This window comes from Protopterus annectens, chromosome 7.part0 (assembly GCF_019279795.1).
Source record: "Protopterus annectens isolate FY-2018-M chromosome 7.part0, PAN1.0, whole genome shotgun sequence".
Lineage (NCBI taxonomy): Eukaryota > Metazoa > Chordata > Ceratodontiformes > Protopteridae > Protopterus > Protopterus annectens.
Window position 1 is genome coordinate 223,748,361 of NC_056739.1, and position 26,290 is coordinate 223,774,650.

Sequence of the window (26,290 nt, forward strand, 5' to 3'; positions counted from 1 at the left end):
GTTAAAGCTGAGGAGGTGCTAAAGAAAATGGAGGAAAAAGCGAAATCAATGCAAACAGTGAAAGATTTCCTGCAGGTACAGTCTCCACGTTTCAGCAGAAACTGGCCTTCAAAAAATTGGTCCTTTACAGCCACGGACAGACCTCAAAGGGGCAGATACAGGCGCCCAAGGGGCAGAGGGCAACCTCAAGGATCCTTCAGAGCCAGACAGTGTCAAACACCAACCCCAAGAGGTGGAGAAGATAGATCAGTCTTTTAGAAAAAAGACACAATGACTTCCCCTTATTCCTGCCAAGCAAAGCTTTAATGGCAGCACCTTTGGGCGGAAAATTGACACTATTCTCAAAAAATTGGCATATTGTAACAAAAGACAAATGGATTCTGGACATTATATACAGAGGCTACAGGTTCCACTTTCACACCCTTCCAAAAATGAGAGGCATGCCAAGCCTGCCACAAAATCAAAGGGCAGAGGCACAAAAAGAAGTTTCAGGTCTCAGGCATGAAAGCAATTCAAGAGGTACCTGCAAAAGAACAAGGTCAAGGGTTTTATTCCAGACTATTCCTGGTACCGAGGAAAGACAAAGATTGGAGACCTATCTTAGACCTATCCATCCTAAACACATATCTACAGGTGCCAAAATTCAAGATGCTCACATTACAGCAGCTTCTTCCCATGCTGGGCAAGGAGTCTTGGCTGGTAACATTGGACCTCAAGGAGGCATACCTACAATTCCCTATCAGACAAGATTGCAGAAGATACCTCAGATTTCTTGCAGTTTCAACCCATTACCAATTCTCTGCATTGCCCTTTGGCTTATCTACTGCGCCCAGAGTGTTTACGAAATGCCTGGCATCAGTAATCGCCTTCTGCAGACTACAAGGGATACAAATCTACCCATATCTGGACGACTGCCTGATCCAAGCGGACAGCAAGGACATACTTCTGAAACACCTGGTGTTTGTAATAAAACTGTTGAACTTCCTGGGATACACAGTCAACAAAAAGAAATCAAAACTATTACCCTCCCAACAAATAATGTTCCTGGGTGCCAGCTTGGATACAACCCCCCCAGATGGCCTACCCTCACACCAGACAAGCAAGGGCAGCTGTCTCAATACTTCAGAAAAATGGCAACTTACACCAGGCTAACTGCAAGGAAAATCCTGCAGGCTCTGGGATTCATGGCATCTTGCGTCCCACTAATCCCATGTGCAAAGCTGCATATGAAGAAACTTCAATGGTACCTGAAAAACTTATGGTCTCAACACAGCCACATCTTGGAAACAATTATCCCACTCATTCCATGCCTTCAAAAGGAATTTTTGTGGTGGACTCAAGCATGCCAAAGAAACACAGGTCTTCCTTTCTGTGTACCTCAAGCAATTCAAATCATCACAACAGATGCCTCAGACAACGCCTGGGGAGCACACGACAGATCAGTGCATTCAGGGAAAATGGACCCGAAAAGAGAAGCACCTCCATATCAACCAAAAGGAAATGCTAGCCGTGCAAAAGGCTATTATGACCTTCAAAGACCTACTGCACCCAGGCCAGCTATTGATGAGGACAGACAACACCACAGTGATGTGGTACATAAACAAATGGGGGAACTCATTCATACCCCCTGTGCAGGCAAGCCATGACCCTATGGAACATAGCACTGGAATTGCAAATTCAACTGCAGACTCAATTCCTGCCAGGGAAGGAAAACACACTGGCAGACAACCTAAGCAGGAATATGACAGATCCACACGAATGGAAGTTGCATCCTCAACTTTTCACAAAGATAACTCAGGCACGGGGGTAGCCAGACATAGATCTCTTTGCTACCCACAGAAATTGCCAGTTGAAAAAATTTTGTTCAAGGACCTATCATCCACAGGCCTGGAAAGTGGACGCACTTTCCTTCAATTGGGCAACACTGACAGTCTATGCCTTCCCGCCTCTTCCTCTGCTGCCCAAAGTTCTATTAAAAGCCAGAGCAGAGAGGCCGAAAATGATTCTCATTGCTCCAGACTGGCCAAGACAACACTGGTATCCGCTCCTGAGGAGCCTGACACTCTCCACCATGGATCCTACCTCTAGTTCCTCTTCTGTTGTCCCAGCACAACTACAAGACCCTTCACAGCCATCTCAAAACTCTAAATCTAGCTGCATGGAGAATTCCTTGATTTCCAAACAGTTTCTCCTCTCCAAGGAGGTGCAGGATGTCATCTCCAAGGAGGTGCAGGATGTCATCTTGGAGACCAGAAGACCTTCTACTAGAAAGGCTTACTCCGCCAAATGGAAATGATTTTATGCCTGGAATCTTGAAAAGGGACAGAATCCTTGGGTAAAAAATATACTTCAAATTTTACAGTACCTAGCTGAGATGTTAAACAATGGACTTTCCTTCTCCTCCATAAAGATCCACGCTTCAGCCATTTCTGCACAATACAACACAGATCCTCCTTTATTCTCTCGCCCTCTCTTAAGGCAGTTCCTCAGAGGGACAAAGAATTTAAAACCCCCAAGGAAACCACCAGTCCCTGCTTGGGACCTCAACTACGTATTGGAAAAGCTACCCTTCCTCCCTTTGAGCCAGCTTCTTCAACAGAGTTACAGTACTTGTCATGGAAAACAGCCTTTCTTCTGGCTATCACCTCAGCATGCAGGATTTCGGAGCTACAGGCCCTCATGGCCATGCGACCATTCATCATTTTCCATCAGGACAGAGTTTCCTTACGAACCAATCCTACCTTTATGCCAAAGGTAGTATCCAGTGTAGCTTTGAATCAGACTATCCACTTACCTACCTTTTATCCTAATCCACAAAACAAAGGGGAAAGACTTCTACATTCCTTGGAGATTCACAGACAACTACGTTACTACTTGGACAGAACAAAGCCATTCAGGAAATCTGAGCAACTCTTTGTGTCCTATGCTGTAAGTGCTCAGGGAAAGGCTATTTCCAAACATACAATTTCAAAATGGATAGCCAACTGCATACGCTTTTGTTACTCATTTCATGGAAAAACTGTGCCTGCATGCATCAAATCCCACTCCACCAGAGCCACAGCTACCTCTGCAGCCTTCCTCAGGGGGGTCCCTACCAAGGACATTTTGGAAGCAGCCACCTGGAGTTCAGTGCACACTTTCTTCAAGCACTATCACCTCCCACTATACTCAAAATCTAGAGCGGGCTTTGCCACAGCAGTCCTGCAGGGCATCCTAGCCCCTCCTAGTTCCACTTAGTGCCTGCCACCCTTACTTAGCTTTGGGATTCTACCCATCTGTTATGACTGCAGCTGTATGCACGATGAACATAGTACAGTTTTGTACCTACCATAAATGTAGATGTTCGAGTGCCCATACAGCTGCAGTCCATGTTTCCCTCCCTCCAACCCCTCTTAGGACAGGCCTTATGACAAATACTTCTCATATAACCTTTTTATGGTATTCTTTTATGGTGTATTTGCTTGCAACTACTGTTTTTGATTTATCAGCATTGCATCTTTGCATAACATTATGTTTGCCTTCCTTCTGGGGGCACCTGACATCTGGGGCAAGAACAACTGAAGAAAATGGCATTGGCTGCCTCATTTATACCCCTGACGCACTGACGTCAGGGAAGAAGACTACAACCGACGCCGGACCTAGACTTTGGAATTCGGCCGACCGAGGACCCGCCTGACGGCAGGATAACCCATCTGTTATGACTGCAGCTGTATGAGAACTCTAACATCTACATTTATGGTAGGTACAAAACTGTACTTTTTGATGAGGATTACAGCAGTTAATTGCTCCATTTTGCCCCAGACAGCACCATTTCTCCCACCTGATTCAGACATTAGGTGAAAAAACTACTGTTGCCTCAGCATGTGAGCTTACTGATGCAGTGCGTGTGTGGGGGGGGGTCCTTATACAACCAATTGCCTGTGGTAAGACCAGCAGCTTGAAAGTTGTTACCCTGCTCCTCATTGGTCACCTTTTCTCTGGGATCATGCTAAAGTCATGAGGGAAACCAGAAGGGGAGATAACAAGGAAGTCATATCTAGCTAAATGGAAAGTTTTCTCCATTTAATAAGAAAAGGAAGAACTGGCACCAACAAGCTAGTATGTGCGTGTGTGTTTCTCTCCAATATTTGAGAGCTGTTCTTTTTCTGACTAGCCTTTGTCTCTGTAAAGGTAGTTTTTCTGACTATCTGTGCATGCCCACCTATTGTCCCCTTCCACTGATATTCAGATCCCTGGTGAAGTAATTCTTGAAGGGCATGGTCCACTTGAGGCTACACAAAATGAGTGGGCCCAGCCTCACACTACAGTTGCGTTGTTAAAGCTCGTCTTTATCACCTTTTGAACCGTCATGTTGTGCACCTTTAAAATTCCTTACCTGGGAACTGTTTCTTATAACTGTCACATCTCTAAGAAGTCTCTGAATGGCAAACCCATTTTTGGAGGGAGACTTTTTTTGCAGCCCTATGGATGCAGGAGGGCCCTGTGTATTAACTTTGTCTGTATTGCAAAAGTTGGTACAGGAGTAGCACTGAACCTAACTATCCACCTTCTGGTGGTGGTCTCAAATCCCTTAAGGAAGGAGTGAAGAAAATTGAGCTCCATGGATATGCATATGCAGTTCATTTAGCACCTAGACAGAACTAACCCTTTCAGAAGATCAGATCATTTGTCTCTCTTGTTGAAACCAAACAAGGATCAACAGGGGAAGGGGGCAAAATATCTCCGTGGCTTTCACATTGCATTATCATTTGGTGTCAAATGTGTGGAGAGACATTACAGCTAGCAAGGACATTGTTAGTATGACCTTCCTGAAAGTGGTTAGCACCCTGGATATCCTAGCAAAAGTAATTTGGTCCTCATTTCATATCATTATTAGGCATGACAGGCTTGATGTGAGTTTTTGTGCTAGCACTGGATTTGCCTCTGCTATCTTGAAAAGGGTATTGTGGTCTTAGCGTGACTGGGCAACTGCCTTAATTATCAGGATCAAGTAAAGTCTGGGAATCTTCCATTCACTTTTTGACTGAAGCAGTGACCTTGAAGGACACAGTACCACTTTTGTAGGTATCTTAACACAATTGCAGATGCTAGAGTGTAGTCACTGTTAGGCTTATTTCCCCTGTCCTTCCCCTCTACTGCAGTGGGATTATTATGGACCCTGGTGGTACCCATATACCCTTTCCTTCATCCTTCAGTTATCAACCACGCTCTCCCCCTGGGCTTAATGTTTTTGTCACAACTGCACTCCCCCTGCAGTAAGCAAGAGACCAAGACACAGGTATATTATGGACCAGCAGACCCTAATATGTACGTGGCCCTGCCAGCTCAGTGACTAGGGACTAAGGACAGCATAGGTGGATGCAGCCTGTGTATCTGGTATGTGGCGACATCAGAGGTAAGATGACATCATGTAGACTATGGAGGAAAGGTTCCAGTTTATTTAAGGCTGGGTAGACTTCACATTCAACCTGCAGCAGAGAGCTCTCTGTATTCTAACTGCAACACTGGCCAGTACTGTTACATCTAAAACTATTGGTAAGTTGGCTACACAGCTGTTCTGAAACGCATCTTCAGCAGAGTGCGTCAGCGTATTGGCATTCCTATACATGTTCTGTTGTATTTTTGGTCAAGGCTGATACTTTGTGGGCTGTCATAGGATCATAGGAAGCTACTAGACTGTTGACCTTGAGGCCCTTACAAGCATAGCCAGGAATTTAGCCCATGTTCCGATAAGTCGGCACCTGATGCCCGCGTCCAGCAGGGACACAGGTGGAATCCCAAGGGTGTATTTTCTGTTCCCCATCCTGTTGTCTAGGTCCTGCTTAAAAAAGGATATTGAGGTACTCTGCTTGATGTGGATAGGGAGTCTATTCCACAGAATGGGGAGTCTCTGGGACACACATCTGTCCTGCCAACTTGTCTTGTTGATGTTACAGACCAGGTTGAGGTCGCACGTGTGATTTACTTGAGTGGAGCTTGACTTGCAGATATGCAGCAGTCCTTTCAAGGCGGGATGTGAAATTGCTATGTATGCCAGGCAGAGGTCACATCTGAGGAGTCTGTATGAGACTGAGTAGAGGGACAAGGCTTTTATCCTGTGTAGGGTAGATGTTTGAGGACCTGTATTCTCCTGATGAGGAACCACTGTGGTCTCTACAGCTGCTGCATGTGTTTTGTGAGGTGCATGCCGAAAGGGGCATTGTACTCATTAATGGGTATTATAAGGGAAGAAGACATGGATGTTATGACCTCCTTGTCCCTGGAGGAGATACCCTTACTTATGAGGTGGGCCACATAGAAATCCTTCTGTACAGTGCAGGGAATGTGGTAGTCAAAAGTCAGTTTTATAGCAACCTGGGTGCCAAAGTCCCTCAAGACTGATTACGTGCTTAGGACCTTGTTATTAATGTGATAATTTCTGGGGATGTTACTCTCCCCAAAGGGGGTGATGCATTCTTTGGCATTCAGTTTGAGGCCATGATGTTCATCGTGCATACAGCTGCAGTCATAACAGATGGGTTTTCCTGCCATCAGGTGGGTCCTCGGTCGGCCGAATTCCAAAGTCTAGGTCCAGCGTCTGATGTCGTCGCTTCTTCCCTGACGTCAGTGCGACAGGGGTATAAAAGAACCAGCCAACACCATTTTCTTCAATCTTTCTTGCCGCGCGGTTCCCGAAGCAGAAGCAGTTCACAAGTGCCGGTCAGCCAGCTCCTGAGATTACGAATATTTTTCAACCGAAGTCTTCTTGAAAGCGAAGTACCCCATTGGGGAAACTTTTCTTGGCTCAGACCGATGTCAGACAAAGTTAATAATTGCATTTCATGTGGGAAGCAAATACCGCATAAGGATTTCCATTCCCTCTGCATTCCTTGCTTGGGCCCAGACCACGACGTCTCGGCCTGTCGTTTTTGTGCTACATTCAACAGACGCACTAAGCGTCGGGTGGAGTTCGCCCGACACTATTTTGGCAAAAAGTTTAATTACAATATGTCGTCGGATAATCTGACCTCAGATGTCCTTCAAGGATGCATCTGCAGTCTTTACAAATGGGTTGTCCTGTCGTCAGGCAGCCCTTCGGTTGGCCGGATTCCAAAGTCTGGGTCTGGCCTCGGCTGGTGTCGCACTTCACCCGACGTCATAGCTGCATTTCTTCGGGAATAAAGGCATCAGCCGACGCCATTTTCCTCAGTCTTTCTTGCCGCGTGGCGCCCGAAGCAGAAGCTGTTCGCAAGTGCCGGTCGGTCAGAACCAGAGATTACTACTACCGAATACTTCTACTACTACCGAAGACTTCTAAAAAGCTAAGTACCCCGTTGGGGACTCTTTCTTGCCTCAGCCGATGTCAGAAAAAGTGAATAACTGTTTAAATTGTGGGAAACAAATACCTCATAAAGATTTCCACTCTTACTGCTTACCTTGCTTAGGCCCAGACCACGACGTAGCAGCTTGTCTAGCCTGTGCTTCTTTCAACCGACGAACGCTTAGACGTCGGTCTGAATTTGCTGAAGAGTTTTTCGCCCGCTTTTGCTTACATCATGCCGTCGGATACTCCGACTACGCAAATTTCTAAAAAACGCAAGGAAAAGGACCGACACTCGCGGTTTCGGCCGAAACCGTGGTTAAGCCAACCGCGAGTGTCTCGGTTTCGGCTGTAACAGAGTCCACGGTTCTTCCTTCGGCCGAAAGCTTGCCACTTACCGAGGCCTCATCCAGCTTGGCTGAATCTGCTACTGAAATCCCACCTGCTCCTGCAGGTTCTCAGGATTTATCAGATACTATCCCTTTGGATATTTCTACCCCTGCACGTGGAGCTGCTAGGCCTCCTGTATCCATGTCTATTAAGGCCTTTGCCAGGGCTAAAGCAGCAAAAACTACCAAAACTGTGCCTGCTAAGACCCCCTCTCACAGGCCCAGTTCTAGTTCACAAATGCTTAGTCTAGCAGAGGATCTCATTTCTTTGATCTGGGGATCTCAACCACATCCAGACAGGGCCTATCACCCACCTCCAGAGAAGAGGACTAGAGTAGAGCCCCCTGAGCCGGGTTCTTCAGATGGCTCCTCTGATGAATCAGATAATACAGACCCTCCAGAGGCCCCTTTTTCTCCTTATGAGGACTCTGATGCAGAAGAGTCCATTCCTTCTGCCTCTCCGCCTGAGGAATTTTCTTTTGGGGAAACCTTGCATGCTATGAGGGAACAATTTCAATGGCAGGGCCAGGATTTTTCAGACTCTAGGAAAAGGCTTAGAACCTTTTTGCATTTGCCACAGCATAGGCCTTTAGCCATTCCTCCAGTACTTACTGTTGTGGATGATGCTTTTAATGATGCTTGTACTGCTTCTGACTCTCTTCCTCCGGCCCCTGCTAAGCCCGATAGGTACTATAGGGTTCCGGACACACATTATCATTTGTATAAGGCCCCCTTTGCAGATCCCGAAACTATATCTCAGGGACCCAAGGCTGTAGCAGCTACCTCTATCAAAAACCCCCTCCCCTCTGAAAGGGAATCCAGGGCCTTAGAGAGATGGGGTAAAAAAGTTTACACTTCTGCTACTCTTTCAGCTAGGGCCTTGAACTGTCAATTCCACATGATCCAGTATCAGGAATTTGTTAGACCAGTTAACTAAAAAACTGTCCTCAGATGAACCATTAGACAAAAAAATCTGTTCAGGAAATGGTACATAACATTCAGCAGGTCAGTAATCATTCCTTAAAATGCGGCTATGATGCACTGGAGGCTTCCTTTAGATCAGCCATGACTGGCACAGTGATCAGAAGACATGCATGGTTGAAAGAGCAGGCCTTACCAGACCATGTCAAATCAAAGCTACTAGATGCTCCCATGGACAAGATCAACTTGTTTGGCTCTCCTGCACAACAGGTGCTGAAGAAGATGGAAGAGAAAGAAAAATCTGTCCAGACAGTCAAAGATTTCTTACAGGTCCAACCTCCAAGGTTTAGCAGGAATTGGCCCTCCAAGAATTGGTCCTTTCCAGACACCTCCAGAGCTCAGAGAGGCAGGAATAGGCTCAAGAGGCAGAGGTCAATCCAGAGGTGCCTACAGGGGACGCCAGTGGCAGGCTAACAACCAGCGAGGTACAGCCACAGATACAGCCACCACCACTACTACAGGACAATCACAGTGACTTGGCTCTGGCACCGCCTACCAGGGAACAACTAGAAGCATCCTTAGGCGGGAAGCTAGCCTTATTTTCAGTAAACTGGCATTACATCACAGGAGACAAGTGGATTTTGCAGACAATAGACCAAGGTTACAGGTTTCACTTCCATACTCTACCAAGGAAGAGAGGAATGCCAAACCTACCTCCAAATCAAAAGACAGAAGCTCTAAAACAAATAACTCACTTACTAAGGATGAGAGCTGTAGAAAAAGTACCATCTATCGAGCAAGGCCAAGGATTTTACTCCAGGCTCTTCCTGGTACCAAGAAAAGAAAACCAATGGAGACCTATTCTCGACCTGTCCGCTTTAAACACATACCTCATTGTCCCAAAATTCAAAATGCTGACCCTACAGCAGCTTCTTCCCATGTTGGGCAAGGAGTGTTGGCTGGTAACTCTAGATCTCAAGGAGGCATACCTGCACGTCCCCATACGACCAAATTGCAGAAGATACCTCAGATTTCTTGCAGGATCAGAGCATTATCATTTCTAAGCATTGCCCTTTGGCTTATCTACTGCGCCCAGAGTGTTCACGAAATGCCTGGCATCAGTAATTGCTCATTGCAGGCTTCAGGGAATCCAAATCTACCCTTACCTGGACGACTGCCTGTTACAAGCGGACAACAAAAACAAGCTAGCAGAAGACTTGAAAAGGGTCATTTATCTACTGCAAGCCCTGGGATACACAGTCAGTACAAAAAAGTCAAGGCTGATACCATCCCAAAGGATAACCTTTTTGGGTGCAGAGCTGGGCACATCAAAACAAATGGCATTCCTAACAGTAGAAAAACAGGAGCAACTCCCTCTCTACTTCTTGGCATTAACAAAGCAGAACCGGCTAACAGCAAGAAAAGTCCTGCAAGCCTTGGGTTTCATGGCATCCTGCATAATATTGGTTCCACATGCCAGACTGCATATGAGAAAGTTACAGTGGTACCCAAGGAATTTATGGTCTCAGCACAAGCACAGCCTAGAAACCCAAATTCCAATAATCCCATGCCTGAAGCAAGAATTCCAATGGTGGGCTCAGGTCTGTCAATCAAACAAAGGACTGCCCTTCCACAGCACTCAACCAAGCCAGACCATCACAACGGACGCCTCAGACCTCGGTTGGGGGGCCCACATGCTGGACAAGTGCATACAAGGCTTATGGACTCAAGACCAGCTGCACCTACACATAAATCAAAAGGAAATGCTGGCAGTAAAACTGGCAATCCAGACATTCAGACCATTTCTTCGACAAGGTCAACTGTTGATAAGGACAGACAACACCACAGATGTCCTTCATGGATGCATCTGCAGTCATAACAACTGGGTTGTCCTGTCGTCAGGCAGCCCTTCAGTCGGCCGGATTCCAAAGTCCGGGTCCGGCTTCGACTGATGTCGCACTTCACCCGACGTCATCTCTGTGGGTCTTCGGGTATAAAGGCATCAGCCGACGCCATTTTCCTCAGTCTTTCTTGCCGCGTACCGAAGCAGAAGCTGTTCGCAAGTGCCGGTCGGTCGGATCCAGAGATTACTTCTTCCGAATACTACCAAGACTTCTAAAGCTAAGTACCCGCTGGGGACTCTTTCTTGCCTCAGCCGATGTCAGAAAAAGTTAATAATTGTTTAACCTGTGGGAAACAAATACCTCATAAAGATTTCCACTCTTATTGTCTGCCTTGTTTAGGCCCAGCCCACGTAGCAGCCTGTTCGCCTGTGTCATTCAACCGAAACGCTTAGGCGCCGGTCGGAGTTTGCTGAACAGTTTTTCGGTTCTGATTTTGATATTATGCCGTCGGATCCTCCGACTACCCAAACTGCTAAAAAACGCAAAGATAAAGACCGACACTCGCGGTCCGCGGTTTTGGCCGAAACCATGGTTAAGCAAATCATGAGTGTCTCGGTTTCGCCAAACCGAAAACTGATCAAAGTACAGCTGAATCTATCACTACCACTGAGGCCCCTGCTACTTCTCTTGAATCGGCCTCAGAAATCTTATCCACTACGGTGGTTGCCACTGACTTATCAGACACCATTCCCTTGGATGTCTCTACCCCAGCACGTGGTGCTGCTAGGCCTCCAGCAGCCATGTCCATTAAGGCCTTTGCCAGGGCTAAAGCAGCCAAAACTACTAAAACAGTGTTTGTTAAACCCCCTACAACCAGGCCCTCTTCTAGTTCACAAATGCTTACTCTGGCAGAAGATTTAATTTCATTAATTAGGGGATCTCAATCTCACCCAGACAGGGTCTCTCAGCCCCCAGAGAAGAGACCTAGGGCAGAGCCCCCCGAGCCTGTGTCCTCTGATGATTCTGCCGATGAATCAGACATAACAGACCAGCCAGAGGCTCCTTGCTCCAATTATGAAGACTCAGATGCTGAAGAATCCATTCCAGCTGCTTCCCCACCAGAAGAATTCTCCTTTGGGGAAACCTTACATGCCATGCGAGAGCAGTTCCAATGGCAACAGCAGGATTTCTCAGACTCCAGAAAAAGACTTAGGACCTTTCTGCACCTTCCACAGCACAGGCCCTTAGCTATACCTCCTGTCCTCTCTGTGGTGGACGATGCCTTCAATGATGTCTGCTCTGCACCAGATTCTTTACCTCCAGCCCCTGCCAAACCAGACAGATTTTACAGGGTACCAGACACTCATCACCACCTTTACAAGGCCCCACTTGCAGACCCCGAAACTATATCCCAGGGCCCCAGGGCAGTAGCCTCGACCACAGCTAAAAACCCTATTCCTTCTGAAAGGGAAGCCAGGTCATTAGACAGATGGGGCAAAAAAGTCTACACCTCAGCTACTCTCTCAGCTAGAGCTTTAAACTGTCAGTTTCACATGATACAATACCAAGAGTTTATGCTTGATCAATTAACAAAAAAGCTATCCTCTGATGACTCTATTGATAAGAAATATGTATTAGAAATGGTAAATAACATACAACAGGTTAGTAACCATTCCTTAAAATGTGGCTATGATGCACTGGAGGCTTCATTTAGATCAGCCATGACTGGCACAGTGATAAGAAGACATGCATGGCTAAAGGAACAAGCCTTACCGGATCATGTTAAAGCTAAGTTATTAGATGCTCCTATGGATAAGACCAGCTTGTTTGGTACACCTGCCCAGCAGGTAATGAAGAAAATGGAAGAAAAGGCAAAATCTGTTCAAACGGTTAAAGATTTCTTGCAGGTTCAACCCCAAGGTTTAGCAGGAACTGGCCTGCCAAAATTGGTCCTTTCCTGACTCCACAAGATCCCAAAGGGGCAGGAATAGACGTTCCAGAGGCAGAAACCAATCCAGAGGAGGTGCCTACAGAGGACGACAGTGGCAAGGTAACAACAGAGGCACAGACACAACCACTGCCACTACAACAACACAACCACTGTGACTTACCTCTAAATCCGCCTACCAGGGAACAAATAGCAGCTCCATTAGGCGGCAAATTAACCTTATTTTCGAAGAACTGGCACTATATCACAAAAGACAAGTGGATTTTACAAACCATAGATCAAGGTTACCGGTTCCACTTCCACACTTTACCAGTCAAAAGAGGAATGCCAAATCTACCTCCAAATCAAAAAACAGAGGCTCTACAACAGATAATGCAATTAGCAAACATGAGAGCTGTGGAAAGAGTGCCAACAACAGAACAAGGAAAGGGATTCTACTCCAGACTATTCCTAGTTCCAAGAAAGGAAAAAAGTTGGAGACCTATTCTCGACCTGTCCACCTTAAATACATACATCATTGTCCCAAAATTCAAAATGCTGACCCCTATAGCAACTTCTTCCCATGCTGGGCAAGGAGTGTTGGCTGGTAACTCTAGATCTCAAGGAGGCATACCTGCACGTCCCCATTCGACCAATCTGCAGAAGATACCTCAGATTTCTTGCAGGATCAGAGCATTATCAATTCTCAGCATTGCCCTTTGGCTTATCTACTGCGCCCAGAGTATTCACAAAATGCCTGGCATCAGTAATCGCCCACTGCAGACTACAGGGAATTCAAATTTACCCATACCTGGACGACTGCCTGCTACAAGGGGACAACAAAAGCAAGCTGACAACAGATTTACAAAGGGTCATTCACTTGCTACAAGCACTGGGATACACAGTCAATTTACAAAAATCAAGGCTGATACCACCCCAAACAAGGACATTCTTGGGCGCGGAATTGGACACAGTAAGACAAATGGCATTCCTAACTGCAGAAAAACAAAAAGAACTCCCTCTTTACTTCTTGGCTCTAACAAAACAGAACAAGTTAACAGCAAGAAAAGTACTGCAGGCCTTGGGCTTCATGGCATCATGCATAATCTTGGTCCCACTTGCCAGACTACATATGAGAAAACTACAGTGGTACCTAAAGAATTTATGGTCCCAACACAGGCACAGCCTAGAAACAGAAATTCCACTAATTCCATGCTTAAAACAGGAGTTCCTATGGTGGGCTCAAGCATGCCAGTCAAACCCAGGTCTACCATTTCGCAGATGTCAAGCAAACCAGACCATCACAACAGACGCTTCAGACCTAGGATGGGGGGCCCACATGCTGGACAAATGCGTGCAAGGATTGTGGACGAGGATCAACTTCACCTGCACATCAACCTAAAAGAAATGCTGGCAGTAAAACTGGCAATCCAAAAGTTCAGACCATTTCTCAAAGAGGGCCAGTTGATGATAAGGACAGACAACATCACAGTCATGTGGTACATCAACAAACAGGGAGGCACTCATTCATACCCCCTATGCAGAATGACTTTGGAGCTGTGGAACCTGGCACTCAGCTACAACATCCAGTTACAGGCAATATTTGTACCGGAAAGGAGAATACTCTAGCAGACATATTAAGCAGAACCACATCGGATGCCCACGAATGGATGCTACACCCGGACATCTTCAAGACCATCTGAAAGAAATGGGGAATGCCTCAGATAGATCTATTCGCTTCCCCTCTCAATCACCAGCTCAAAAAATTCTGCACAAGGACATTCCACCCACTGGCATGGAAAGTGGATTCGCTCTCCTTCAGCTGGAAAGGCCTAACAGCATATGCATTCCCACCTCTTCCCTTGATACACAAGGTATTACTAAAAATCAAGGAAGAACGTCCAAGGATAATCCTGATAGCTCCAACTGGCCAAGACAACACTGGTACCCACTGCTGAGGAGCATGTCTCGGAACAATATGTGGCCAATACCCCTGATGCCTTTGATGTTAACCCAGAACAACTACAGCATCATGCATCCAAACCTAAAAATGTTGCAACTGACTGCATGGAACATCACATAGCAGCAGCTAATCCAGAACTTTCCCAAAGAGTTAAAGATATTATTCTTGAAGCCCGCAGACCTTCAACAAGAAGGAACTATGCAGGAAAATGGAAAAGGTTTGTCATTTGGAGTACTGAAAGAGGAAAAGATGTGTCAAACATAGTTATGCCTAACATTCTGGAGTATCTGGCAGAGCTTCTACATACAGGCCTGTCCTACTCCTCCATCAAGATACATGCATCAGCTATATCAGCAGAATACAGCTTTGATCCACCTGTCTTTTCACATCCTTTACTCAGGCAGTTCCTCAGAGGAATCAAGAATGTAAAACCTCCAAGGAAACCACCATTGCCAGCTTGGGACTTGAACTTTGTGCTAGAAAAGTTGACACTATCACCTTTTGAACCAGCAGCAACAGCAGACCTACAGCATCTATCGTGGAAAACTGCTTTCCTACTGGCAATAACCTCAGCCAGGAGGGTTTCTGAACTTCAGGCCCTAATGGCAGTACAGCCCTTCCTAATCTTCCACCAAGATAGTGTCCATGAGGACTAATCCTACATTTATGCCTAAGGTGGTATCCAGAGTGTCTTTAAACCAGGCAATCCACCTACCTACCTTCTTTCCCAACCCACAAAACAGAGGGAAAGAATACTGCATACCTTGGATGTACATAGACAGCTACGCTACTACTTGGACAGAACAAAAGTAGCAGAAAAACTGACCAGCTTTTGTAGCCTATGCAACAGGAAGGGAAGGAAAAGCTATTTCCAAACAGACAATCTCCAAATGGATAGGAAATTGCATACGATTCTGTTACTCCTTCCATGGAAAACCAATTCCACAGAACATAAGACCTCATTCTACAAGGGCAACAGCCACTACCACAGCCTTCTTACGAGGAGTGGCAACCAAAGACATTATTGAGGCGGCTACTTGGACCTCCGTGCATACATTTGCCAAGCATTATAATTTGCCTCTATATTCCAGATCCCGAGCAGGGTTTGCCACTGCTGTACTGCAAGGGATCCTAAACGCACCATAATCTAGTTTTTCCTCCTCCCCTAGTTGGCTATGGTATTCTACCCAGTTGTTATGACTGCAGATGCATCCATGAAGGACATAGTACAGTTTTGTACCTACCATAAATGTAGATGTCCGAACTGGATAGCATCTGCAGTCAGGATTACCCTCCCTCCTTCCCCTCTGTGGTACTCCTAGGGTGTTTACCCTCCTAATAGCTAGCTGGTGGGGGGAGTCTTTTATGGTGTATTTGTTTGTATATATGTACATACATGCTTATTTTTGTGTTTACCTCTGTCTTTTTGGAAACATTGGCATTTATCCAAATTTTAGCCTTCAAGAGGGCTACTGGCATCTGGGGCAAGAAACACTGAGGAAAATGGCGTTGGCTGATGCCTTTATACCCGAAGACCCACAGAGATGACGTCGGGTGAAGTGCGACATCAGCCGACCCGACTTTGGAATCCGGCCGACTGAAGGGCTGCCTGACGACAGGACAACCCAGTTGTTATGACTGCAGATGCTATCCAGTTCGGACATCTACATTTATGGTAGGTACAAAACTGTACTTTATGTGGCACATCAACAAACAGGGAGGCACACATTCGTACCCTCTATGCCGGATGGCAATGGACCTCTGGAATGTGGCCCTGAGCTACAACATTCAGTTACAAGCAATTTTTGTACCAGGAAAAGAAAACATTCTAGCAGACATACTAAGCAGAACTACCACGGATGCCCACGAATGGATGCTGCATCCGGACATCTTCAAAACCATTACAAGAAAATGGGGACTACCAGAAATAGACTTATTTGCATCCCCACGCAATCACCAACTGAAGAAATTCTGCACAAGGACGTACCACCCACTTGCTTGGAAAGTGGACTCCTTATCTTTCAATTGGAAAAACCTGGCAGCATATGCATTCCCACCACTTCCTTTGATGCACAAGGTGCTATTGAAGATCAAAGAGGACCGTCCAAGGATCATCCTGATAGCTCCAGACTGGCCAAGACAACATTGGTACCCATTACTGAGGAGCATGTCTCGGGAACAAATATGGCCTCTACCCCTAGTTCCCTTACTGTTAACACAGAACAACTACAACACCCTGCATCCAAACCTGAAAACACTGCAGCTGACTGCCTGGAACATTGCATAAGACCAAATAACCCAAATTTATCCCAAAGGGTTAAAGACATTATCTTGGGGGCTCGCAGACCCTCAACAAGAAAAGATTATTCAGCAAAATGGAAAAGATATCACATTTGGAGTACTGCAAAAGGAGAAAATGTGTCACTGGTAAACATAGCCAGCATCCTGGAATACTTGGCAGAGCTCTTCCACAACGGCCTGTCCTATTCTTCCATTAAGATTCATGCATCAGCTATTTCAGCAGAATACGACTTGGATCCTCCAGTCTTCTCACATCCTCTGCTCAGGCAGTTTCTGAGAGGAATTAAAAATGTAAAACCACCTAGGAAGCCACCATTGCCAGCATGGGACTTGAACTTTGTGCTAGAAAAGTTGACACTCCCTCCTTTCGAACCAGCAGCAACAGCAGAATTACAATACTTATCATGGAAAACTGCTTTCCTGCTTGCAATCACTTCAGCAAGAAGGGTATCTGAGCTACAGGCATTAATGGCAGTACAGCCCTTCCTGATCTTCCATCAAGATAGTGTCCATGAGAACAAATCCTACGTTTATGCCAAAGGTGGTTTCCAGAGTATCTTTAAATCAGGCTATCCACCTACCTACATTCTTCCCCAACCCACAGAACAGGGGAGAAAAGACTGTTGCATACCTTGGATGTACATAGACAATTACGCTACTACCTGGACAGGACCAAGGGCAATAGAAAAACTGACCAGCTACTGGTAGCATATGCAACAGGAATGGAAGGAAAAGCAATTTCAAAACAGACAATCTCTAAGTGGATAGGAAATTGCTTTAGATTTTGTTACTCCTACCATGGGAAGAAAACTCCAGAAAACATCAGGCCTCACTCTACAAGGGCTACAGCCACTACCACAGCTTTTCTACGAGGAGTGGCTACCAAAGACATTTTAGAGGCTGCTACTTGGAGCTCCGTGCATACATTTGCCAAGCATTATAATCTACCTTTATACTCCAGATCCCGAGCAGGTTTTGCCACTGCTGTTTTGCAAGGGATCTTAAGTACACCATAATCTTACTTCTCCTCCTCCCCCAGTTTGGCTATGGTATTCTACCCATTTGTAAGGACTGCAGATGCATCCTTGAAGGACATAGTACAGTTTTGTACCTACCATAAATGTAGATGTCCGATAGGCATGCATCTGCAGTCAGGATTACCCACCCTCCTTCCCCTCTGTGGTACTCCTAGGGTATTTGCCCATCTTGTAGCTAGCTGTGGGAATCTATTATGGTGTATTTGTTTGTATATATGTACATACATGCTTATTTTTTGTTTGCTCTCTACTATTTGGAACCATTTGCATTTATCCAAATTTAGCCTTCCTAGAGGGCACCTGGCATCTGGGGCAAGAAACACTGAGGAAAATGGCGTCGGCTGATGCCTTTATACCCGAAGAACTGCCGCTATGACGTCGGGTGAAGTGCGACACCAGCCGAGGCCAGACCCAGACTTTGGAATCCGGCCGACCGAAGGGCTGCCTGACGACAGGACAACCCATTTGTAAGGACTGCAGATGCATTCCTATCGGACATCTACATTTATGGTAGGTACAAAACTGTACTTTTTGAGTAAAAGACGCAAAGATAAGGACCGACATATGAGTTCCGCGACTTCTACCGACACCATGCTAAAGCTGACTACTGGTGCTCCGGTTCTCAGCGAGGTGCCTACGCAGCCCCTGACTACCGATGACACTTCATTAGCGGTGTCTTCTGTGCCCGAGGTCGCTGGCTCTTCGGCCCACACCCCGACTACAGATACCGAAGCCACTCTTGGGAAACGCAGAGTTTAGACAGGCCTGCCACCTCTCAAGGTGTCTTCAGGCCTTCTTCTTTTTCCATCAAGGCTTTCACTAAATCTAAAGCAGCCATGCATTCTAAAAGACAAGCTCCACAAGGCCCCTTTCAAGGCCCCATGCCTAAAAAGCAGATGCTCAAAATGGCTGAGGATTTGATTACTCTTATCAGGGGTTCCCAACCCCCCTTGGACAAAAGGCCCAGAGTGGAGGAAGAATACCCTTCCTCGGACCAGGCTTCCATTACTTCAGAACATTATGAAGACCAGGAACATTCATACTCCCCTTTTGAAGATTCTGATGCAGAGGAGTCCATTCCCTCTGTCTTCCCCCCTGAGGACTACTCTCTTGGGGAAACCTTGCATACCTTGAGGGAACACTTCCACTGGGAAGGCCAAGATTACTCAGACTCCAAGAAAAGGCTCAGGGATTTCCTCTTGCTCCCTCAGCACAGGCCTCTGGCTATCCCTCCTGTCTTAGACATACTAGATGATGTGTATTCAGAGGCCAGCCTCAACCCAGACTTCTTTACCTCCAGCTCCAATCAAGCCTGACTGGTATTACCGGGTTCCTGATTCACACCAATTCCTATACAAAAGCCATGCGGCTGACCCAGAAATCATTTCACAGGGTCCCAAGGGAATTAAGGCCTCCAATGCCAAAAATCCATTACCTTCAGAGAGAGATTCCAGAGCTTAGAAAGGTGGGGGAAAAAGGTATACACCTCGGCCACCTTAACCATGAGGGCATTAAACTGTCAGTTCCATATGTTAAAGTAACAACAGTTTTTGTTATCTCAGTTGAAAGGTAAAATGTCACAACCTGAACAACCAGACTTGGAGTTGCAGGATTTGTTACATAGTGCAGAGCAAGTGGGTAAACATACCTTGCAATGTGGTTTTGATGCTTTAGAGACCTCATGTAGAGCTGCTGTTACAGGATCAGTCATACGGAGACATGCTTGGCTCAAAGAACAAACCTTACCAGATCATGTCAAAGCTAAACTACTAGATGCACCTCTTCAAAAAGATATACTGTTTGGTGTTAAAGCTGAGGAGGTATTAAAGGAAACGGAGGAAAAGGCAAAATCAATGCAAACAGTGAAAGATTTCCTACAGGTACAACCTCCACGTTTCAGTAGAAACTGGCCTTCAAAAAAATTGGTCCTTTCCAGCCACGGACAGACCTCAAAGAGGTAGATACAGGTGCCCGAGGGGTAGAGGGCAATCTCAAGGATCATTTAGAGGCAGACTATGGCAGGCACCTACACCAAGAGGTGGTGAGGATAGTTCACAGCCATTCAGAAAGCACAACCAATGACTTTCCCCTTCGCATGCCAAGCAAGGCTCTATTGGCAGCACCTTTAGGCGGAAAACTGGCGTTATTTTCGAAAAATTGGCATATTGTCACAAAAGACAAATGAATCCTGGACATTATAGACAGAGGTTACAGATTCCACTTTCACACCCTTCCAAGAATGAGATGCATGCCAAACCTGCCACACAATCAAAGGGCAGAGGCACAAAAACAAATTTCAGCCCTCATGGACATGAAAGCTATTCAAGAGGTACCTGCACAAGAACAGGGTCAAGGTTTTTATTCCAGACTATTCCTGGTACCAAGAAAGGGCAAAGATTGGAGACCTATTTTGGAGCTATCCATCCTAAACACTTATTTACTTGTACCAAAATTCAAGATGCTCACATTACAGCAGCTTCTTCCCATGCTGGGCAAGGAGTCTTGGCTGGTAACATTGGACCTTAAGGAGGCATACCTGCATGTCCCAATCAGACAAGATTGCAGAAAATACCTCAGATTTCTTGCAGGTTCAATCCATTATCAATTCTCTGCATTGCCCTTTGGCTTATCTACTGCACCCAGAGTGTTCACGAAATGCCTGGCATCAGTAATTGCCTTCTGTAGACTTCAAGGGATACAGATATACCCATATTTGGATGACTGCCTGATCCAAGCGGACAGCAAACATACTTCAGAAACACCTGGCGTTTGTAATAATGTTGTTGAGTTCTCTGGGTTACACAGTCAACAAAAAGAAATCAAGACTAATACCACTCAAACAATAATTTTCCTGAGTGCCAGCTTGAATACAAACACCCAGATGGCCTACCTCACGCCAGAGAAACAAGGGCAACTAACTCATTACTTCAGAAAACTGGCAACCTTCACCAGGCTGACTGCAAGGAAAATCCTGCAGGCTCTGGGATTCATGGCATCTTGCATCCTACTAATCCCATGTGCAAAGCTGCATATGAGGAAACTTCAATGGTACCTAAAAAACTTATGGTCTCAACACAGCCACAGTTTGGAAACAATTATACCACTGATTCCATGTCTTCAAAAGGAATTTCTGTGGTGGGCTCAAGCATGCCAAAGAAACCTAGGTCTCCCATTCTGCAAGCCTCAAGCAAATCAAGTCATCACAACAGACGCCTCGGACTACGCCCGGGGGCGCACATGACAGATTGGTGCATTCAGGGCAAATGGTCCCAAAAAGAAAAGCACCTACACATCAATCAAAAGGAAATGCTAGCAGTAATAAATGCTGTTATGGCTTTCAAAGACCTACTGCATCCAGGCCAACTATTGATTAGGACAGACAACACCATAGTGATGTGGTACATAAACAATGAGAAACTCATTCATACCCACTATGCAGGCTAGCCATGTCTCTTTGGAACATGGCTCTGGAATTACAAATCCAACTTCAAGCACAGTTCCTGCCATGCAAGGAAAACACACTGGCGGACGACCTAAGCAGAAATATGACAGATACACACGAATGGAAGTTGCATCCTCATGTTTTTACAAAGATAATTCAAGCATGGGGAAGGCTAGACATAGATCTCTTTGCCACCCACAGAAATTACCAATTGACAAAATTCTGCTCAAGGACCTTTCATCCACAGGCCTGGAAAGTGGACGCACTCTCTTTCAGTTGGACAACGACAGTTTATGCCTTTCCACCTCTTCCTCTGCTGCCCAAATTTCTGTTAAGAGCCAGAGCAGACAGACCAAAGATGATTCTCATTGCTCCAGACTGGCCAAGACAGCACTGGTACCCACTCCTGAGGAGCCTGACGCATTCCCCACCATGGATCCTTCCGATAATGCCTCTTCTACTGACTCAGCACAACTTCAAAACTCTTCACAGTCAGCTGAAAACACTCAGTCTAGCCGCATGGAGGATTCCTTAAATTCACAACAGACCCTATTCTCCAAGGAGGTGCAGGATGTCATTTTGGAGGCCAGAAGGCCTTCTACTAGAGAAGCCTACTCTGCAAAATGGAAACGGTTTTGTACCTGGAATCAGAAAAAGGGTGCGAATCCTGAAATACTGAATTTACCTCAAATATTACAGTACTTAGCTGAAATGCTAAACAGTGGACTTTCATTCTCCTCCATCAAAATCCATGCCTCAGCCAAACAGTGGACTTTCATTCTCCTCCATCAAAATCCATGCCTCAGCCATTTCTGCAGAATACAACACTGATCCTCCTTTATTCTCTTATCCCCTCTTAAGACAGTTCCTCAGAGGGGCTAAGAATATAAAACCCCCAAGGAAGCAACCAGTACCTGCTTGGGACCTCAATTTCATTCTAGAAAAACTGACCCTACCTCCTTTTGAGCCAGCTGCTTCAACAGAACGGCAATATTTGTCATGGAAAACAGCCTTCCTTCTGGCTATCACCTCAGCACGCAGGGTTTCGGAACTACAAGCCCTCATGGCTGTGCAGCCTTTTCATCATTTTCCATCAGGACAGAGTTTCCTTACGAACCAACCCTTCTTTTATGCCAAAGGTAGTCTCCAAGGTAGCCTTGAATCAGGCTATCCACTTACCTACCTTTTATCCTAATCCACAAAACAAAGGTGAGAGACTACTACATTCCTTGGACATTCACAGACAGCTCCGTTATTTGGACAGAACAAAGCCTTTCAGAAAATCAGAGCAACACTTTGTGTCCTATGCTACAGGTGCTCATGGGAAGCCTATTTCCAAACAGATAATCTCAAAATGGATAGCCCACTGCATTCGTTTTTGTTAATCTTTTCATGGTAAAACTTTTACTACAGGCATCAGATCTCACTCCACAAGGGCCACAGCTACCTCTGCAGCTTTCCTCAGGGGGGTTCCTACCAAAGATATTTTGGAAGCAGCCACCTGGAGTTCTGTACATACTTTCTCCAAGCCACCTGGAGTTCTGTACATACTTTCTCCAAGCACTATCACCTACCATTATACTCCAAATCTAGAGCGGGCTTTGCCACTGCAGTCTTGCAGGGCATCCTGGCTCCACCTAGTTCCACTTAGTGCCTACCACCCCTTTTTTAGCTTTGGGATTCTACCCATCTGTTATGACTGCAGCTGTATGCACGATGAACATAGTACAGTTTTGTACGTACCATAAATGTCGATGTTCGAGTGCTAATACTGCTGCATTCCAGGTTTCCCCTCCCTCCTTCCCCTCTTGGGACAGGCCTAATGGCTAACACCACCTCATACAACATGATTGGGGTATTCTTTTATGGTGTATTTGCTTGCAACTACTGTTTTTTGATTTTATTGCATTGCATTATTACTTAAATTTATGTTTTGCCTTCCTTCTGGGGGCACCTTACATCTGGGGCAAGAAAAACTGAAGAAAATGGCGTTGGCTTGTTCTTTTATACCCCTGTCGCACTGACGTCAGGGAAGAAGCAACGACATCCCACGCCGGACCTAGACTTTGCAATTCGGCCGACCGAGGACCCGCCTGGCGGCAGGAAAAAACATCTGTTATGACTGCAGCTGTATTAGCACTTGAACATCTACATTTATGGTAGGTACAAAACTGTACTTTTTTCTGGCACCAGTTATTTTGTGTGAGACCCTCTTGGAGGATGTCTATATCACTAGGGGAATTGATGACAGCGCCCAGCTTGCAGTCCTCTGCAGACGTTGTCTGCAATAGCCTGCTGGTTTTGGCCTGCACCTCAGAAAAGTACATCCCAAACAGCAGAGGCCCCAAGACTTATTCCTGGGTTACACCACCTGCTTGAGGTGGCTTCCCCTATTTTGACTTGGTGGATTCTATCCATGAGCCAGTTTGCTACCCACCTTGGTTCTTCACAGTAATTTGATTTAAGATAAGTTGGGGGACTTCATTTTTTTTTTTCTTTTCAGTGTTTTGTACCTGCAGAGAATAGTGTTGCCCTGCCTTTTGTGGGACAAATTTGAGTGTAATTGGGACATAATGGTGCAAAATTTAACATTGGTATCTAAAGATGCACCATGGTCGAGTTTAGTTCTAGTAATAGTGTCATCTATTTTAAGATTCCAAGTTAAGGTTGTCCCCACCTGGATTTACTGTGGGCACTTTGACTCCGTTTTACCTCCCATATGGTTTCCCATAGTGTTTGTCAGTCAGTTTCTTTTATTGGTCTTTTTTGAGATCTCCCTGTACCATTAGACTTCTGAGTGGGACTGACCTGGTAAACAAAATGACTAAAGTTTTATAATTGCTTACCATTTCTGTCATCATTGAAATTTATGCATGAGCAGCCATAGATTTGTATCTAATAAGAAATCTGCTTAGGAGTACTGTCCCTGAACACACACATTGAGTTTTGAGTGTCCAACTGCTACCCATTGGGAAGTGTAATAAGTTTTAAAATCCTTTCTATTTCATCTTCAGCTTTTCGGCAGGTCATAGGAGCTGTGTGTGTTAAGCTTTATGCCACTGCAAAATAGTTTTAAAAACATTGTGCTCAAAAATGCAAGAAATCTTGATTTGAAGCTAGTGAGGTATAACTTTACTAATTGCTGTATGCAGTAGGTACAATGGCATTTTGTGTACAAACCATTGTGTGAGAAACTTGTTCCTTTCATGGCTGCAAGCATTGCATTTCTAATGAAATGTGTGCACTAAAACTAAAAACTGTCAGGAGAAGGTAATTGTGTCCTGTGTGGTTTCAAGAAATTGCTAACATGTGGCAGAAGAGTTTGGAGAGTTTTCAGCTTAAGTGCAACCTGTAGTTTGTGTTAAATTCCTATTTAAAATGGACTGTGTTACACTCAGACAAATGGAAGTATGTATCGGAGCTTGAGGATGGAGATGCTTGTTTGTTTGGAGTGATTAAGATGAAAGAGCTTGATTGCTTTTCATGTTATAAGAATGAGTATTGTTTTATTGTTGATGTCCCTGTTTTGCTTAAATGAAGGTCACTTTGATGGGTTTTTATTGCTTCATTTCTTTTCAGTATTTTTTTCTTCCTTTGTAGAGGCAGTTGGAGCATCTGGACAACGCCCTGTTTTTTGTCCTGTTCACAAACAAGAGCAGTTAAAGTTATTTTGTGAAACATGCGACAGACTGACATGCAGAGACTGTCAGCTACAAGAACATAAAGAACATAGGTATGCTCCTTAAACTTTTTTTTTTTCGAATCAAAATCACAGCAGCAGATGTGGAAAAAGAGTGTTTTAAAGTGGTACACTGTTGTGCAGAAGAGCTTGTATACAAGCAATAGTGCCCAACAGGGTGTGTGTTAACTGTGTAAATAATGCCTGCACAGGGGTGTTATGAAGCCCGAAGCTGTAGGCAGAGGACCTGTACATCATGGAAGGGCATTACTCACATAGTAACACACCCTGGAGGGCATTATTGCACTTAGAAAATGTGTGGGCTGTTTTTTGTATTGCTATATATTTTTTGATGAAAAATAATTCCTTTGCCTAATGTTTCCTACTCACTGTAGTGTATGCAAATGGTGTTGGAAGAAGTATTTTGCATCCAAAATGTAACATGTTAAAAAAGATCCATATATTTACATCCTGTTTTGGTCCCTTACTTCTAAAATGTGTGGTTTGCTGCCAGTCGTTTGGGTTTGAAGTAATTAAATATACATTTGAGTTTCAGACTTTATTTCCTTCAGAAAATTAACACTAATACAAATCCTGGTATTTAAGCAACTTTCTAATTTTATAAGAGCAATATTTAAAATAATTTCGTGTTTTTGAGCCTTTTTTCCCCATTTACTTCAGGCTTTATCTAATTTTTTTTTGAGCTAAGAGGTCGAGGTATGCAAACCTTTCTGCTGCCAGTGGTTTCTTGATCTCACTCAATGACACACACACACACACACACACTTGTGCTTCTGAAAATGCTTTCCAACACAAACCCTGTCATTACAGAAACTTTGTGATTTTGTAAGAGCAATATTTAAAATCTGTCCCTATTTTGAGCCTTTGTTCCACCTTTACTTTAGGCTTTATGATGATGTCTTGAGCTAGAGGTTGAGAGGTATGCAGACCTCAGGTGCTGCTGGTGCTTGATCGCTCTCGCTTGTCGCACATGCACATACTCTTCCGCTTTCATGTATGCATACACTCACGCAGACAGAAACATAAACACAGATGCACACACACGCACTTTTATGTTTTATTTACTTTTACACTTGCTAAACAGGAAAAGTGCTACTTAGCGAATGTAAACTAACTGCTTGATCTCACTGTCACACTTGTATATGCATATACTCACACAGACATAAGCACAGACACAGTGTCGTATAATGCTTGAATTTTGTGTGGGGAAATTAAGTCTTCCGTAAAGCTGCAGGTTCAAGTTGCTGCAAGGACATTTGTCCTAATTAGAGCACAGAGCTCGTCTGCTGCAATGGATACTTATCAGTACAGATTACTGTGTGCGTATGTCTGTGTGTGTGGGGGGGTCTACAATAGAATTTGACCAGTGTGAAGCCAACCACATGACATCTGCCCACTGGGTTTACTTTCAGAATTGTGCTGATGTCTTGATATAGGCTAACTCCATCCTAATGCATGCAGACTAG

The 26,290-nt window shown here is 45.1% G+C and overlaps 1 protein-coding gene across 1 annotated transcript in view; it reads left to right on the forward strand.

The window, feature by feature from the left end:
• Positions 1 to 26,290, forward strand: part of TRIM33 (tripartite motif containing 33) — a gene marked incomplete in the record, with an annotated part of 2,559,229 nt that overhangs the window by 946,465 nt on the left and 1,586,474 nt on the right. The window contains 1 exon segment of the mRNA XM_044076157.1: positions 24,725 to 24,857. Within this exon segment, the coding sequence (XP_043932092.1) occupies positions 24,725 to 24,857 (133 nt within the window).